Genomic DNA, 17,467 nt, shown 5'->3' on the forward strand with positions numbered 1-17,467 from the left:
AAAAACATTTAAAGTGCTTCATGAAAGAAGCATATAACTGATACTTCTTGTAAAAAGCACTTAAAGTATTTTTGGAACCCAAGAACATTTTCTCAAAACGCTTTAAAGATTCACCAATGGAATTGGGGTGAAAATTGAAACCATACAATATTAGAACATAAAGTTTAGAGGGCAAATTAGAAGATTCGCCAATGGAATTGGGGTGAAAATTGAAATGTGAAAAAATGGTATCTCACTCCATTGCTCACTTCCTGCTTTTTGGTCCCAAAGAAAAGAACTTCCTCTCAGCTCACCTCAATCACTCCACCACCACCTGCGTCGCGTACGGCCACCGTACCTCCTCAACTGACCCCACAAGACACCCTGATGGTGAAGAGTCTTGGTCCCAGTCCAAATACCAGAGTTTCAATGTTGTTTACTTACTGTGCTGCTTGAGTTTTCTCAATCTTGTTCGTCTTCCCTGATCATTTTACTGCCGCTTCCACGATGGCGAAGAAGTATGTGACAACAGAGAATGCGCCCCTCTCTCAGTTCGGTGTACTGGTAGCGCAATTGGAGTCCATAGTCGCCTCAGCATCCCATAAGCCTCCGGAGCCACTTCTATGCTTTGATCTCCTCTCCGATCTCATCTCCGCCATTAACGAAGAGCCCAAGGTCCCTCTCACTCCATTCTCTTTCCACTTTTACTCATTTTTTAGTACATTCTATTCTGCACCCCAATTACGATTTGATTTGGTATATATGTAGAGCTTCCTTCGGAATTAGACTTGATATTTTCCTTCCTTGTTTGCCCATAGTGTTCGTCGCAGGAATCTCCTGGCGGACGAGCACACAGCTCCCCTGGGAGAATGGCGTCGGTTGAGGGTATCTGTCGTACTTCTGCTTTCTTCTCGGGCTCGCTCGGGCAAGCCTTTGTCGGGCAGATCTTGGTCGGGCAAGACACACTTCGGGCAAGGCTCGTCGGGCAGTTCTGAAAGAGAAGGACAGAGTTAATTTGAAAGGGTGCCTTTGTGGGGCCTTAGGTGTAGGCCTTAAGTCTCACAATCAAGATTAACTTTGTCGTGCTCAGGCGTGCCACTGCCATCTTCAGTATGGCAGATGTTGAATGGGTGTTAAGCTTTGATTGAATATGTATACGCCCGAGAAACCAAGTTAGATATAACAGGTGCCTTTGTGGGGCCTTAGGTATAGGCCTTGAGGCTTCCTGTCAAACTAAACCAGCGCTTGGATGTATCATATTTGGTCTTTTATGGTTGCCAGAGTTTTATCACTATTATACCTTTGATTATCTGAATCCAAGAGGTAGGACGAACCCAAATGAGTGCCTTTGTAGGGCCTTAGGTATAGGCCTTGAGGCTTCCCATCAGAGTTAATCCTTATACTCGGACCAACTAGACCGCAACATGAAATGAAGCTAAATAGATGCCTTCGTGGGGCCTTAGGTGTAGGCCTTGAGGCTTTCTATCAGAATTCACTCCATGCTTAAGCATTTTCTACGAATCAAGATATAATAGCAACAAAACGGAGAAATAGATTGATTACTTGCGCCCCAAGTAACTTCGGACTTCTCGCTTATCAATGATTGTCGTGGATGGGTTGAGTCCACATAGAGTTCTTTTTTATGCCTTGAGGCCAAGGACTTTTAAACTGATCTTTAAATTACATGCCCGCCGGGCTTAAGACTTAGATCTGATTTGAACTCTGACGCGATTCAGATCGGATTCAAGTGCTGAAGACTCATTTTCATTATGACTTTGCTAGAAATAACTTGTATATAACTGGGAATATATAACATGTTATTGTGCTTTTAAAAGAAAGAAAAGACAAAGACAGAGCAAAGATAGTCGGGTAAGTTTGAACCTTATCGGCCAAGGCTGAACTTCTTACAAAATCTATCTTTGTGGCTCTGTCAGAGGTCTGAAAGCTTTTAGAGGGGTTGACGGGGGAGAAGAGGATACAAAATGAATCGATACCACCATGAACAAGGTAGCAGAGCTATTACAGGGGTTTGGGAAGGTTTATCCCGAATGGGATGAAGGCTTGTGCTGACTACAGCTTCGTTGAAGGCAAATCTGGCTTGAGCAGAGTTTTGGCTTTGGTTTGTTTGTTTGAGTGTGTTTAATTCTGTCTTCTCTTCCTCCTTTTATAGACGACTTCAGCTTGGGTTCCTGTAGCAATAGCGGTGCCCGAATGCGGTTTGGTGATGACTCACTAGCTTTTTTACATGAATGCCACCAATAAAGTACTTTATTGGGCTGTGTAGTGACTGAATAGCCTACCCCCTGTGGTCTTTGAGCAGGTAAGCAGGTGGCCTTTGTAACTTGTGCCCAGCCGAAAGCCTCTTTCCTGCCTCCTAAGTTTTCCTCTGGGCCTTGGGTTTGGGCCGACTTTCTCTCTGGCCCAAAGTTCAGATTTTATCCCAAACAGTGCCCCCTTCAATTGATGTTAAGGTTGGGATCCCAGGCGCCAATATTAATTGAAAGAGACCCCTGTTTTAAACCCTTAGAACTCTTAGAACCCTTGTGAGTGAACTTCTCCGTTCTCTGTGTTTCGTAAAAAGAAAACCTTCTCTGATACAACAAAACTTCCCCAATTCTTCCATCATTTCTTTCTCGTTGTCCGACGAGGTTGCATCTTTACCGTTCTCCTTGTTTTTCTTCCCCACGGCCTTCATTAAATGGCCTCAGGATCCGGCCAAACCCTACCATCCTACGAGTCTGGTGAAGGAATTGCCACTCTACGCCGTCTGCTCAACGGGCTGCATCGTCCGCGAGCAGGTCTGCATTCTGAACTCTTCTTTGAGATGCATGGGGTTCAATCTTTGGGTCCTGCCTGGATTTCTCGGGTTCCCTCAGTAGTAGAAAGTAATATGCCTAGGGGAAACTGGTTTACCCCAAATCCTTATTTGGCTGACTCGGGCATTTCTTCTTCTAAGTGGTCTTTTCATCGTCGAGGCTTTCCCTTGGTGAATGATCTTGCCTGGGCCCAGTGGATTGACGAATTGGAACCTTCCTTCAAGCAGAAATGGATGAGTAACGGCATCTACGAACTGATTATGCTTTCGAAGATTTCAATTACCCCTAAGCCCGAATTGCTTGCTTCTGCCCTCCTCTTTTGGAATACGGGCACAAACACCTTCGATTTCCGTATGGGTCCCATGTCTCCCACCATTCTTGATATGGCCCAAGTCTTCGGGTTGAGGCCATCGGGCAGGGTGATAGATGTTACTCAAGATTGGATTCCATCCTCTACCACCGGGGGCTCAAGTTCTTCCACCTACTTCCTTCCTCTCAGCTATAACTCAGTTACTTTCAAAAGTTATGGGACCTCCTTTAAAGGATTCATCCCTTTTGTCAAGAAGAACTTCGGGGCAGGCTCTCCTCAAGCCGACAAAGATCAAGAGCATATGTACTTTCTTCTTTACTGGCTTAACAAGCACGTCTTCCCCAACAAATCCAAGGGGGTACGGGTAGAATGGATCCCCTTGGTAGAGGTTCTTCACAATTTTGATGACGTTGCCACAGGTCCATTCCTTCTCTCCCATTTCTATCACCTTCTTTTTGACATGACCCGGGATGAGCCCTTTGAGACCAATTTGAACGGCCCTATCTGGATGATACAGATTTGGCTACAATGGTATTTTCCAGAATTTCGGGCTATCAATCTAGAGTTTCCAGAGGGTGTGGCTCCTGCCCGAATCCTGGCTGAAGCTCCTCCTGTAGATCATTCCACCTTTGCATGCTTCTACTTTTTCCGAGTCTGCAGGACTCGGTCAGACTTGGAATGGGGTGCATCGGTCTTGAGGAGATATCCTTGGTTTTCTGACCAAGCCTTCCAAGATGCCCCTGGTGAGGATGCTGCTCCCTTCTGCAGGGAAAAGTTTATCAGCTGTATTCAGCCAAGAGACTTGGCCTGGGGGGTCCGGGGAAATCGGTATGATCGAGGCTTGGAGGTGTATCATCCTAACTTCTGCAGCAGGCAGTTAGGATTTAGGCAATCCATACCTGTCCCATTCTTCGACTCCATCCATTGTGGCACTTCATTTCGGTTACAGACTCCTTCTGAAGCAATATTTCGAGCTGCCCGCCGTAGTTTGGACGTGATGAGCCAAGCAGCCCGACATTCCGTTGTTCTTAATTTCGAATGTACCTCGCTGTTTTCCTCTTGGTGGGAGGAAAGGTGGACTAGAAAATACGGAGGAGATTTGAAAGTGAACCACGATCGTATTTTCAGCCAGCTTTCTCTTAAATCATATCCTAGCTCGAGCGAGCTTGCAAATTGGAAAGATATGATCCAAGAGAAAAACCGATTACTCCTAATAGGTGACTTTCTTCCCATCCGATTTTGCTTTCCTTGTTGTTTACTTTCCTCACTCTTACCTGTTTCTGCAACTTCAGTTGATACTGAATCCGAAGCCATCGAATCAGAGAATGATTCTGCTGATGCCGCAGTTCTTCATGGTGCTGCAGCAGAAGCTGAAAGGCGGGAAGCCGGGGAAGGGACAGATGTCTCAGAATCTCTTGGGGATTCAGGAGCCGAAGAAACAATTAAAGAAATAGCCAAAGATACGACCAAAGCATCTAAACGAAAGAGGGTGGCCATAACTAAAACCACAATCTCTGATCCGGCACTTCCTTCAGCAACCACACGACCAATTCTTACCCGAAAGAGTAAGCGGGCAAGAGTCACCATGCCTCCTAAACCAGCAGCCCCATCTGCTCCTGTTTCTGAAGCGGGTAAAGAGACAGAACAATCTTCCAGTGAGTCTCTCCTCTTCTGGATCAAATGGCTACCTTTCTCCCTTATCTGATTATTCCTTTATCACTCAACAGGACCTCAAGCTTCTAAAAGGTCAACCCTTGCTTCTAAGAAGGAATCACGAAGGGCTGCTACGCTTAAAGAGGTATGACTTCTATCTTTATACTTTCTTATTTTCAAACCTTTCTGAATTTTGAATAATTTGGCTTAGGCTACAAGGAAAGAAAGTCTTTCTCCGCAACCTGCCCTAGATGCAACCCCTTCTTCTCAATTTGATCCTTCCACAGGAATCATGTTGCATTTTGTGGATGAGGATGATACTTTGGTGAGTTACTCTTTCTTTTCATTTCAACTTTGCACATTGCTACCCAAGTAACTCCTATCCATGTTCTTTGCAGCCATCTTCGGGATATGAACCCCTTTCCCCGTCAGTGGCCTTGGATAAAGAACCCATAGTTCCTGAGATCCCTGTAGCTTTAGACACAACTATTTCGCAAGCGCTTACTCGCCAGACGGTCGATGAACCTCCTTCTTCTCCTCAAGATCAACCTCAGGTGCTGGAATATTTTCTTCTTGTTTCTTCCTCTGGTGACCTTTTGCTGATCATCACTACTTTCTTTGGATACAACCAGGATGTAGGCACAGGTTCAGGCACAACTTTCCCATCTGTCGCTAGTGGTGAAAAATCTTCACCTCGACAAGGAGTTAGAGCATTCTCTGGTGAAACCCCGGGGTTAAGTCAGGTAACTTTCTTCTCTCCAAAGCCTCTTTTGTTTTGACTTGTGTATAGTTCATCTTGTCCTGATCCTGAAGTTTTGTAGCGAGCTTCCCCAAAAGAAACTTCCCCTCCTCCAATGGCCCGTAACCCAAGGTGCTTTCAACCTCCTTCTTCCTCTGGAGATGTTGACACCTCCCTGTCTAGAGATGAACCGATTGAACAAACAGAAATTGCCCCTTCCATAGGCATTATCTCACCAGAAGAAACTGTTATGCCGGACCCTTCTCCTTCCTCCTTTGATCCTGCCAAGTTGCCCAAACTCTTCGAAGCACTCGGGCGACTTGAGACGCGGTTGAAGTCTTCAAAGCAGGCTTCAACAAAATCTATGTCTTCGGAGCAGCAACAAATCTTTCAAACATGGGCAAAGAAAGAATTCACTGCATCATTTAGCCTCAAGGCTCTCTGTGACCTCGAGAGAGTCATTACTGAGTTCTTTAAAAACGATCGCTTATCCAAGCCTCAGTATGATTCTTTCCTTTCTTTCTTTGAAAACTTGAGGGCCCTCAGGGAGCAACATCAGAGAGCAGACCGGCTGGCTAACCGGGCAAAATGCTTCATAGAGAGAGAATCGAGCTCCTCTACCCAAGTTAGTCGGCTGATGGAAGAGAGTATGCAGACCAAAGAACGGATTGAAGTTGTTTCTTCTGAAATTCAGAAGTTGGAGAGACAACTGATGATCCTTAAGGCGGAGCAAACAACTCTTCTGGATAACCTTGAGCAACAGATCGAAGGGGTGGAAAAAGCGACTTCAGAGTTAGAGCAAACCAAGTCTGAACTTGTAAACAGCCATACTGTCTTGGCTGAACCAAATAGGATTTTTACCATCATGCGAACATACCATTCTAGAATAATCACCTTATGTGAAGATGTAAAGTTTTTGGAATAGAATTACTATGTAATCTCTTTTTGTTTTAGAATGGATATGTAACATTCCTCCTGTTCTGCTCCATTTGGATAGGCCTCAGGCAACTCTATGCCCCCTTGCCTACCTGCTTTTCTCCTCCATCTTTATTGTTGGCAATCTTAGCCCCTGCCCCCGGGTCCTTTCAATGGCATTTTACTCTGTTGATAACCCCGACTCCTTGAAAACGAGGTCGATCATGCTAATAGGAGCTTCGGGGAAAGGGTTAGTATCCACCATCATACTAGCCTGAGGTGAATCGAGTAGTAACTTCCCCTTCACTATAAGATCCTGTACCCAGTCCCTAAACTGGACACAATTGACTATAGAGTGGTTGAAGGTATAATGCAACTTACAATACTTCTTCCCCCTGAGTTCCTCGGGCTTGGGCATCTTTTTGGTGCTGTCGGGCAAAATGACTCTTGCCCGCACAAGTTCTTCATAGATTTTTGGCGCCTTGGTTAGATCGAAAGAATAACTTTGATACTTTGGGGGTTTCATGGGTACGAACCCACCATCATTCATCACGATCTTCTGGTCCTTGACTGGTTGGACTAACCCTTTGATCGTCAATGGCTTGAAGGGTGTGGTCATCTCAGCGGCACACACATCTATACTCTTCTCCTCCTGATCATCTTTGCATTCGGGTCCGGCTTCCCCTACCTCTACATGGTGAATAGTAGCTTTATTTTTGTAGAACGGAGGAGTTTTGGAAGTATGTTTTACCTGCTGTTCCTCCTGTAACAGCCTCTCATACTTAGTAGCAGCAATCACCAACTCTTGTAGCTCATTAAACTGTGCATCATAGAACCTTTTTCTCAAAGGTAATTTTAAAGCCCTTTGAGCAATGGATATGAGCTGTGCCTGGTTGACAGGGAACTGACATCTCATCCTTGTCCTCCTGAACCTCATCATAAAATCTTCGGTGGACTCATGATCATATTGTTTCACTTCTACCAGATCATTAATAGTGAGCTTTGGCTCTATCCTGTAGAACTGTTCATGAAAAGCCATCTCCATTTGCCCCCAGTTAGCAATGGAATTGGGGGGTAATAGAGAATACCATTGAGATGCCAATCCTGCTAGTGAATTTCCAAACAACCTCAATTTGTAGTTTGGATTGTCCTCATACGCCACACAGTGATTAGAAAATTTGAAAATATGATCTCTGGAGGACACACTGCTATCTTCCCCTGTGAAAGTCGGGAATGCGGGCATCTTGAAATTAAGAGGGAATGGATTTAACTCATCGATATATTCAGGATATGGCTTCTAGTAGGTAACCCTGAATACTGGACGAACTCGAGGCTGGGCGTTTTGAATCACCGTTCTTCTTAACTCAGCCAATTCTTCTCTTAGTTGCTGAGTAGCTAAATTATCATTCTGGCCATGGATAGCTGACTCAATCTTCGGACTCCGGTCATTGCCCGCGTTTGCTTCCCTCCTGGTTTCAGATTTTCTCCAGTTAGATCCTCCACCTTTGTTGACCATCGGGGGTGGCCTATAAGGTAGAGGTTTATCTGACGTAGTAGTGGTTGTTTCTTTCCCGCTAGTTTCTCCAGCCGTGGCTGGCAGTCCAAACTTCATTCTTTCTTGTTCGCTCTGCCTCCTATTATTAAATGATAATAATGGGAAGCTGGGAAACTCCTTTTCTGAAGCTGACTCCATCACTGCTTGACTTCCTTCAGGTATCACCTTCTTCTTTCCCCTATCCTTTTCTTCTTCTAGTAGTGGAAACAAAGGAATGATTGGCTCACTTCTTATAACAACTGGACTCATTCCACTTCCTTGAGCACCCTTTGGAGTAGAGAACTCCAAGTCCAGCCTCCTTTGTAGATTTCCTGTAAGCATGCAGAGTCTGCTTACTTCTCCCTTAGTCTCCAAGGAAATTCTTTCCATGCTTTTCAACACTTGGATCATTGTAGCTTGCAGTTCTTCATTAATCCCTTTCCCCTGTGATTTCTCAGATGCAGTCGAACTACCTGAGACCACCTGTCCGGATGGGGATAAAGGATTTTCTGATTGTTCTGTCATCTGGAAAAGATCCTTCTTGGCTTCTTTTTTGGCAAGTTTATAGCTTCTCTTTTTGGACATGTAAGATCTTAGAAGTGTAGCTGTTTCTTATCCCACCGGGCGTGCCAAAACTATGTTCGTCGCAGGAATCTCCTGGCGGACGAGCACACAGCTCCCCTGGGAGAATGGCGTCGGTTGAGGGTATCTGTCGTACTTCTGCTTTCTTCTCGGGCTCGCTCGGGCAAGCCTTTGTCGGGCAGATCTTGGTCGGGCAAGACACACTTCGGGCAAGGCTCGTCGGGCAGTTCTGAAAGAGAAGGACAAAGTTAATTTGAAAGGGTGCCTTTGTGGGGCCTTAGGTGTAGGCCTTAAGGCTCACAATCAAGATTAACTTTGTCGTGCTCAGGCGTGCCACTGCCATCTTCAGTATGGCAGATGTTGAATGGGTGTTAAGCTTTGATTGAATATGTATACGCCCGAGAAACCAAGTTAGATATAACAGGTGCCTTTGTGGGGCCTTAGGTATAGGCCTTGAGGCTTCCTGTCAAACTAAACCAGCGCTTGGATGTATCATATTTGGTCTTTTATGGTTGCCAGAGTTTTATCACTATTATACCTTTGATTATCTGAATCCAAGAGGTAGGACGAACCCAAATGAGTGCCTTTGTAGGGCCTTAGGTATAGGCCTTGAGGCTTCCCATCAGAGTTAATCCTTATACTCGGACCAACTAGACCGCAACATGAAATGAAGCTAAATAGATGCCTTCGTGGGGCCTTAGGTGTAGGCCTTGAGGCTTTCTATCAGAATTCACTCCATGCTTAAGCCTTTTCTACGAATCAAGATATAATAGCAACAAAACGGAGAAATAGATTGATTACTTGCGCCCCAAGTAACTTCGGACTTCTCGCTTATCAAGGATTGTCGTGGATGGGTTGAGTCCACATAGAGTTCTTTTTTATGCCTTGAGGCCAAGGACTTTTAAACTGATCTTTAAATTACATGCCCGCCGGGCTTAAGACTTAGATCTGATTTGAACTCTGACGCGATTCAGATCGGATTCAAGTGCTGAAGACTCATTTTCATTATGACTTTGCTAGAAATAACTTGTATATAATTGGGAATATATAACATGTTATTGTGCTTTTAAAAGAAAGAAAAGACAAAGACAGAGCAAAGATAGTCGGGTAAGTTTGAACCTTATCGGCCAAGGCTGAACTTCTTACAAAATCTATCTTTGTGGCTCTGTCAGAGGTCTGAAAGCTTTTAGAGGGGTTGACGGGGGAGAAGAGGATACAAAATGAATCGATACCACCATGAACAAGGTAGCAGAGCTATTACAGGGGTTTGGGAAGGTTTATCCCGAATGGGATGAAGGCTTGTGCTGACTACAGCTTCGTTGAAGGCAAATCTGGCTTGAGCAGAGTTTTGGCTTTTGTTTGTTTGTTTGAGTGTGTTTAATTCTGTCTTCTCTTCCTCCTTTTATAGACGACTTCAGCTTGGGTTCCTGTAGCAATAGCGGTGCCCGAATGCGGTTTGTTGATGACTCACTAGCTTTTTTACATGAATGCCACCAATAAAGTACTTTATTGGGCTGTGTAGTGACTGAATAGCCTACCCCCTGTGGTCTTTGAGCAGGTAAGCAGGTGGCCTTTGTAACTTGTGCCCAGCCGAAAGCCTCTTTCCTGCCTCCTAAGTTTTCCTCTGGGCCTTGGGTTTGGGCCGACTTTCTCTCTGGCCCAAAGTTCAGATTTTATCCCAAACACATAGTACTGGCGACTGATGAGTCCGCATCTTAATTAGATTGTTTAGATCCTGAATTCTTGTAAATAGTTCAAATTGTAGTGGCTGAGTTATACATATCAGCACTTGGATTGATTAGATCCTTAGTGCATTATAGTATTTGTAATGAGTAATGGATAAATTTCTGTACGTGTAAACTGTTAACGGTCGGCGTGGAAATGATGACTTGCAGGAATCCATTTTGTTGTGGCAAAGGAGATGCGAGGACGCATTATATTCCTTGCTTATTCTTGGTGCTCGGCGACCTGTCCGCCATCTGGCTTCAGTTGCTATGGCGAGGGTTATATCTAAGGGAGATGGCATTTCTATATATTCTAGAGCGAGCAGTCTCCAAGGCTTTCTCTCTGATGGGAGGAGGAGTGAACCGCAAAAACTTGCTGGTTAGTCGAAATGACCGGCAGTTTCCACTTTTATGTGTATTTTGTGTAAACTGGTAATGTACCTCTTTGGTACGTAGGTTATCTGGTCTAACTCATAACCCGCTTCTATTTGTTTATATTTATGGTTTAACTCAGGCATTTTCCTGATTTAGTGCACTTAACGTTTTCCTTTTTCTGTTTTGTGTGTGTTTTGTTTTAACATTAATAATTATCATTTTGAAAACTATGATGTAGGTGCTGCACAATGCTTAGGAGAATTATATAGACATTTTGGGAGGCGAATCACATCGGGTTTACTTGAAACGACTATCATTGCCATGAAACTTTTCAAGTTTAATGAGGTAGTTTCATTGTATCTGCAATTTTGCTCTAATATTTTTAGCTTTTTTCCTTGTATTCTGTAAACTTTCATTATGAAAGAAGTGGAAAGGATGAAGTGTCTTTGTCATTTTCTGCACCAACAGAACAATGCTGCTTTCGGGAACTCTATGTTCACACTATCATTTTTTCTGCTTCAACTAGTATATAGGACCCTATGGTCATTCCAAAATAGTTGGAAGTACTGGTCAAGACTCAAAATACTTTGAATAAGTATTCTCCCCCAAGTATCTCGTAGGCTTACGATATGATTGAATATTGAATATACCTTATGTTTTCTTTTTGGGTTCTTGTTTTTTCTTGTTTGTTGCGCCTCTAAGTTGAACTGCATGTAACTCAGGAATTTGTGAGACAAGAAGCTTTATATATGCTTCAAAATGCTTTGGAAGGCTCTGGTGGAAATGCAACGGCTTCAGCATATACAGAGGCATTTCGTCTCATCATGCGGTTTGCTGTTGGTGATAAATCATTTCTTGTTAGAATTGCTGCTGCCAGATGTCTGAAGGCATTTGCCATTATCGGAGGACCGGGTCTAGGGGTGGGAGAACTAGACAGTTCAGCTTCTTACTGTGTCAAGGTAGATGCTTTTCATTGCCAAGTTTTCCTTGTTGGTCTTGTACTTCTGAGTGTTTCAAATTTCAGTCTTAAAGATGCCAATGTTATAGTTCTTTGCTTACCCATTTGGCCGGTATAGTAGGCCCTTGAAGATCCTGTTTCATCTGTCCGTGATGCATTTGCTGAAGCATTGGGTTCGTTGCTTGCTCTTGGAATGAATCCTCATGCACTGGTTTGCATATGTTTCTGTGATATTTTTCCTTATCTCTTTGAAGTTTCATCTACCTAGGTCAACAATCTAACCGTGATGTGTTATATTGCTCCTAGGTTCAACCAAGGGGGAAAGGACCTTTTCCTCCAAGAAAGAAACTGGAAGGTGGTTTGCATAGGCATTTAGCTTTGCCTTTCACAAAAGGTATTTTTGTAGATTTCCTGCCAGTGTGGGTGCCCACTGCCCCTACATTAAGACTTTTCCTGCTACTGAACTTGAAAGATGTTCATAATTCATGGGATTAGTGAAACTACAATTTTTCCAATGTGTAGTTGGAGCTCGGTCAAAGGACGTGCGAGTTGGCATAACCTTGTCTTGGGTATTCTTTTTACAGGTAGATGCTGATATTGACTTCCTCTCCTTTTTCTTTCCCCTCTCCTTTTGTTGTTCTGGTGAATCTTGAGTTGAATTCCATGGAACAAACCATCTTGAATGAGGATAATTTATTTGACAAGAAGGTGTTATAATTTAACAATATTTCTGCTGTTATCTTGGTTTCACTGCATTTAACGTCTGTTTTGTCTGGTGTTCCCCCCCTAAACCAGTCTGCCCTCTGACAGCCCTAGGTTGGAGTGGAGTATGCAGTTATTGTACATTTTGCCTGGGTAGTAGTGCGTGCTTATCTATTATTGGATTGTATATTGCAGGCTATTCGTCTAAAATACATGCATCCAGATAGTGAGCTACAAAACTATGCAATTCAGGTTATGGAAATGCTTTGTTCCGATAATTCTGTTGATGCCTATGCACTGGTATTCTTCTACAAATTCATGGCCTTCCAACTCTTTAACATTATGTAGATTCTCTTTTAAGCTGTCTTTGTAAAAAAAATGATAAAATTGTTTCTCAAAAAAAAAAAAAAAAAAACCAAAAACCAAAGCTTAGAGGCTACATTCTTTGCATGAGTTCAATAACTTCAATTACAGGCTGCTTTATGCCGCCAGCATGAACAATGTGATATATTTTCTTTAGCATTTTTGAGAAATAATTACCAGTGCATGTCTAGATGTTCTGGAACTTGAAGGATGAAAGTATACTCAGGTTCCAAGGCTGTGATACTATTGTTTCTCTTTAGCTGCTGAATAAGGATAGAGGTCGCACTTGGTGCGATGGCAAGTGCCTTCGCTCATGAGCGGTAGGTCTCGGGTTCGAGACTTGGGAGCAGCCTCTCCATAAATGGGGGTAAGGCTAGCCGACATTCACCTCTCCCAGACCCTGCGTAAAGCGGGAGCCTTGTGCACTGGGTACGACCTTTTTAGCTGCTGAATAAGGATGAACTTATCAGTATATGAAGCATTACAAGTTTGATGCATCATGCATTGAAAAATAAGACAGTTACTCCGTTATGTACATGACCAAGCTTGTTATTACCTAAATCTGATGGATCCATAATATGAGTTACTGTAACAACTTCATTGATTGCTAATGTTGTCATGAATCTTCTTATTCTCTAATTTAAAGAACTGACCATTATCCCTCATTTGCTTTACTCAAGGCTTGTGTTCTTTATATCCTTCGTGTTGGTGTTACTGATCAAATGACAGAGCCTACGCAAAGGAGTTTTTTGGGTTTTCTTGGGAATCAGGTTATCTAAAATTATTTCCATTTTTGTTGTCATGGAAGTTTTCCTTCAATTAAATCATCTGATGGCTGCCCGTTGTTCTATGCTATCTGTTGGTAATTGAATGTTTTTATGAAACTTGCAGCTTATGTCTCTAGATGCCAGTCCTTCCATGAAAATTGCTGCCCTACGTACTGCATCATATACCCTGAAAACGCTGGGAGAGGTAAGTGTCTCTTCAATGATATATATAATCAATGATGACTTTTAATTTTTGTGTGGTCATACCGTTATTAACATATTGATCATCTGAGGAATTATTCCATTAAAATATTAATGTGGTATGCTCACATTATCAGTTATATCTTGAACATTTTTCTTGCTGGTTAACATCATAGAATGGAAGAACACCATAATGTTAGTTGTTTCTCTTGTAGTTAACTAGGTACGTTGTGCTTGCTCCATCTATTTGCAGGTTCCTGTTGAATTCAAGGAAGTTCTTGACAACACTGTTGTTGCAGCAGTATCTCATTCTTCACAACTTGTAAGCTCATGATTTCTTTCTTACTTGAAGTCAAATGTCTTTGGTAGATTAAAAATTATTATGCTCCTTTCATTTCTCTTAGTTGAATTTTGATTGATAATCTTTTGTCAGGTTCGAATTGAGGCTGCTTTGACATTACGTGCACTGGCTGAAGTTGATCCCACCTGTGTTGGTGGGTTAATTTCTTATGGAGTGACCATGCTGAATGCTTTGAGAGAAAATTTGGCATTTGAGAAGGTGCGATGTGATGTTGACTGTTATGCCTTCTCGACTTCATTTTATTGATTTCTGGTCAATTTATTTGTCTTATGATAATATATGTAGCTTATGCATTCATTTGCAAGTTTTGAAAGCTTTTGTTGGTGGTAGTAGTAGCTGTTGTTGCTTGTTTGTTCTTTTACCGGCATGCCTATGTCAGTCATAGTGCCTTATCAAACTGTTCCTGTTTATCTTGATGGTAATTGCCCGGATTTTCTCGCTTTCTGTTTTCTGCTTTCCGGTAGTGGCTTCATATTCTAGCTGCTATATGTTCTTTTTGCCTATGCCACAGTTTCTCATGCTGTCATCAAGTGCAATTGGCTTTATTGGCATTGTCCAATGGCGATGGGCTAATAGAGTCCAGAATTGCAGGTAGCCAGAAACTGATACCAGCAAATATTTAGGAAATAGAGCCAGCAAGGAAAAGGAAGAGGCAACTATGGTCTCAAATCCTCAATTATTTGGAAGTGCCGATCGTATTGCTTAATTTTTGACCTTTGACATATTTTTTGATTACCATTTGAAGACAAGGGTCTGGTAACCTGAGCTGATGGTATCTCTTCCGGTTGATGCTTCTACATATAGTCTCCCACGTAAATTACTTCTTTTTGCCATGTTTTATTGGTCCTTCTCATGAAGCATCCAACTTTTTGCAATTTCTTTTTTGAATTATCAATGTTTTTTAGAGCACAGTTTGAGGTTAGCAAACCACTTTTAGGAATCTTGGGCCAGTGGAATGATGACAAACTTTTCATTGTCATTTTCTGTTTGTTGGTTGTAAGCATTCTTTGGAATGTTTCCTATTAACTATGGCATCTGTTAAGTAAATTGCTCTTATTTATGTTTCTCAGGGGAACACTTTGCAATTAGAGCTTGATTCTTTGCATGGACAAGCTACTGTCTTGGCAGCTCTGGTGTCCATTTCCCCAAAATTACCTCTCGGTTTTCCTGCCAGGTAATGGTGTCATCTTATTTTGTGTGTCCACAAGGAACAAATAAGATTTAGATATCTATAGGAGATACCAGTCATTGGTGGTGTATTTTAGCTGTAATAGAAGAAAAAGTAGTAGATACGTTGGTTATTTATCACTTTTTTTTTCTTAGCATCACTTGTTAGACCAAATTCATTATTTTTGTTTCCTTATCTTTAATTTGTTTTCTTTATGTCATATGTGCAACTGGGGGCCGTTGGATTCCACTGTTTCGTATTTGGCGTAAATTTATGTTGTTTTGGCCATTGTTACATTCAACCTGTTTTTTTTTTCCGGTCACTGTGAACTGTTGGTTTCCTAAAGCTAGTTTTTACATGTTACTATCCCAGATTGCCCAGGTCAATCCTTGAAGTTTCAAAGAAGATGCTGACTGAATCTAGTCGGAACCCTCAGGCAGCTACAATTGAAAAAGAAGCTGGGTGGTTACTTTTGTCATCCCTGTTAGCTTCTATGCCAAAGGAGGTAGAACATAATCCCTGTTTCTTTTAATCTACTTTTATCTTTCAAGTCACAGGCCAAAGAGCTTGTATTATTGAATTAAAAGAGAGATTATTTCTATGTTAAGGGATTTTCTTCATGCAAGCAGGAACTTGAAGACCAGGTTTTTGATATTCTTTCCTTGTGGGCTTCCCTCTTTACTGGAAATCCAGAAGATGAAACTAACCATACTGGAGATTTGATAAGTAGGATTCGGTTAGTATGTACTGTATGATTTCTGTAAACAGGCTTATGTTCTTATTTTCCTCAAACTCTCAGTTTACTGCACTTTCCTGCTTCTGTCTTTAAACTTTTGAGATTCTTAATGCATCAGTCATTGCAGTACGATTGAACTATCTGATAAAAGTTAGGGCTAGAGCATACATGACTAATGTCTTTTTCGGTGGTTAACACTTTCATCTTGCTGCCTTGTAGCATGTGGTCTGCGGCAGTTGATGCACTTACTGCATTTTTAAGATGCTTTCTTTCTCCTAATGATGGGAATAATGGGATTTTGCTTCAACCTGTACTTGTATACCTGAGTAGGTAAGTTTGTTCTATCTTGATTTTGTTCTCTAATTTGTTCAATTCATGGTTGGTTCTAGTCGCTGCGTGTCTTGCTGTTACAAGGACAAGTTTCATATGCTCAGTTTAAGTCAGAAGCTGTGTTACTTTAGATCATGCTCAAAACTATTTTCTGAGATGAGATGGAATGCAGGGCTTTATCGTATATATCACTGATAGCGGCCAAGCAACTGCCAAATGTGAAGCCTGCTTTGGATATATTTATCGTCAGGACATTAATAGCTTACCAGTCTCTTCCTGATCCAACAGCATATAAGAATGACCACCGCATGGTTCTTCAAATTTGCACAAGTCCATTCATGTAAAGTTAGCTACCTATTTTACTGTCCCATCACCTTGCATTCGACTTTTATTTTCTCTGTGTCATAAAGAAAAGGGCATTAAATCAACTGTCAAGTCTTATTTAAATGTTATTTTGTGTGTTTTTTTCCTTGTTGCTGACATGAAAGAGAGGCTTCTGGATGTGAAGAAAGTACATGCTTGAGGTTTCTGTTAGACAAAAGAGATGCATGGTTGGGTCCCTGGATTCCTGGAAGGTGTCTACCTTTCCACCGGCTTTGTCTTAAACTATTACTGAACATTGTACTTTAATTTGGTCAGAGCTTCAGAGCTTTCAGTCGTTTTCTCTGCTTCTTTTTCAATTCTGGTGATATTTGTTTAATGGTAATTGTGTTTATTCAGAGATTGGTTTGAAGATGAACTTCGTGCTTTTCAAGGTGGAAAAGATGGCCTTATTCCTTGTGTCTGGGAGAATGAAATTTGTAGCTTTCCTCAGGTACAGTTTTTTAACTGTTGTAAGTCAGATATGTTTATTTTAGCTTCTGCTAATGTGTTGAAGCTATTTAAGTCAGCTCCTGTACTTCATGTTAATAGAGACATGCTTCTGTCAATATTGATGTTTACTTTTTAACTTGCCAATGAAGCCGGAACCAGTAAACAAGACATTGGTGAACCAGATGCTCCTCTGCTTTGGCATCTTGTTTGCCTCGCAGGTAGGGAAATTTGTCATATTTGGACTTCTCTTACAAGTGACTGGTAGTTAACATCAGTTGGGGCTAACATCCCAGGATAGTGGTGGGATGCTGTCACTTCTTGGAACGATTGAGCAGTGCCTGAAAGCTGGAAAAAAGCAACCATGGCATGCAGGGAGCATAACTAATATATGTGTGGGGTTACTGTCAGGATTTAAGGTGCTGGGTTTTCTTTTCTTATCGA

The 17,467-nt window shown here is 42.1% G+C and overlaps 2 protein-coding genes across 8 annotated transcripts in view; both read left to right on the forward strand.

Moving 5' to 3' along the window:
• The first annotated feature begins 214 nt into the window (after positions 1 to 214).
• LOC126593091 (protein SWEETIE-like) overlaps positions 215 to 17,467 on the forward strand; it is a 33,946-nt gene continuing 16,693 nt past the window's right edge. For 2 of the 6 annotated variants that reach the window (XM_050258965.1, XM_050258964.1), the window contains exons 1-21: positions 215 to 654; positions 10,424 to 10,631; positions 10,866 to 10,972; positions 11,350 to 11,586; positions 11,707 to 11,796; positions 11,892 to 11,979; positions 12,108 to 12,169; positions 12,483 to 12,587; positions 13,331 to 13,420; positions 13,542 to 13,622; positions 13,872 to 13,940; positions 14,052 to 14,177; positions 15,050 to 15,153; positions 15,520 to 15,652; positions 15,756 to 15,883; positions 16,103 to 16,213; positions 16,386 to 16,553; positions 16,702 to 16,788; positions 16,934 to 17,027; positions 17,176 to 17,244; positions 17,320 to 17,442. In XM_050258965.1, coding sequence (XP_050114922.1) covers positions 487 to 654; positions 10,424 to 10,631; positions 10,866 to 10,972; positions 11,350 to 11,586; positions 11,707 to 11,796; positions 11,892 to 11,979; positions 12,108 to 12,169; positions 12,483 to 12,587; positions 13,331 to 13,420; positions 13,542 to 13,622; positions 13,872 to 13,940; positions 14,052 to 14,177; positions 15,050 to 15,153; positions 15,520 to 15,652; positions 15,756 to 15,883; positions 16,103 to 16,213; positions 16,386 to 16,553; positions 16,702 to 16,788; positions 16,934 to 17,027; positions 17,176 to 17,244; positions 17,320 to 17,442 — 2,448 coding nt within the window. In that variant the 5' untranslated portion in view covers positions 215 to 486. Of the gene's footprint in view, positions 655 to 10,423; positions 10,685 to 10,865; positions 10,973 to 11,349; positions 11,587 to 11,703; positions 11,797 to 11,891; positions 11,980 to 12,107; positions 12,170 to 12,482; positions 12,588 to 13,330; positions 13,421 to 13,541; positions 13,623 to 13,871; positions 13,941 to 14,051; positions 14,178 to 15,049; positions 15,154 to 15,519; positions 15,653 to 15,755; positions 15,884 to 16,102; positions 16,214 to 16,385; positions 16,554 to 16,701; positions 16,789 to 16,933; positions 17,028 to 17,175; positions 17,245 to 17,319; positions 17,443 to 17,467 lie in introns of those variants that run through there. The other 4 variants (XM_050258966.1, XM_050258967.1, XM_050258968.1 and 1 more) reach the window with 4 other exon arrangements.
• On the forward strand, positions 1,043 to 6,396 carry LOC126593094 (uncharacterized). 2 transcript variants are annotated; one of them, XM_050258975.1, is made up of 5 exons: positions 1,043 to 4,760; positions 4,833 to 4,903; positions 4,970 to 5,083; positions 5,157 to 5,312; positions 5,391 to 6,396. In XM_050258975.1, exons 1-5 carry the CDS (start codon positions 2,678 to 2,680, stop codon positions 5,535 to 5,537), a joined length of 2,571 nt encoding a protein of 856 aa, XP_050114932.1. In that variant the 5' UTR covers positions 1,043 to 2,677; the 3' UTR covers positions 5,538 to 6,396. The 2 variants fall into 2 exon arrangements, with proteins under 2 accessions (XP_050114932.1, XP_050114931.1); XM_050258974.1 differs by having other exon boundaries at positions 5,157 to 6,396.

Source organism: Malus sylvestris, chromosome 12 (assembly GCF_916048215.2).
Source record: "Malus sylvestris chromosome 12, drMalSylv7.2, whole genome shotgun sequence".
NCBI classification, from domain to species: domain Eukaryota; kingdom Viridiplantae; phylum Streptophyta; class Magnoliopsida; order Rosales; family Rosaceae; genus Malus; species Malus sylvestris.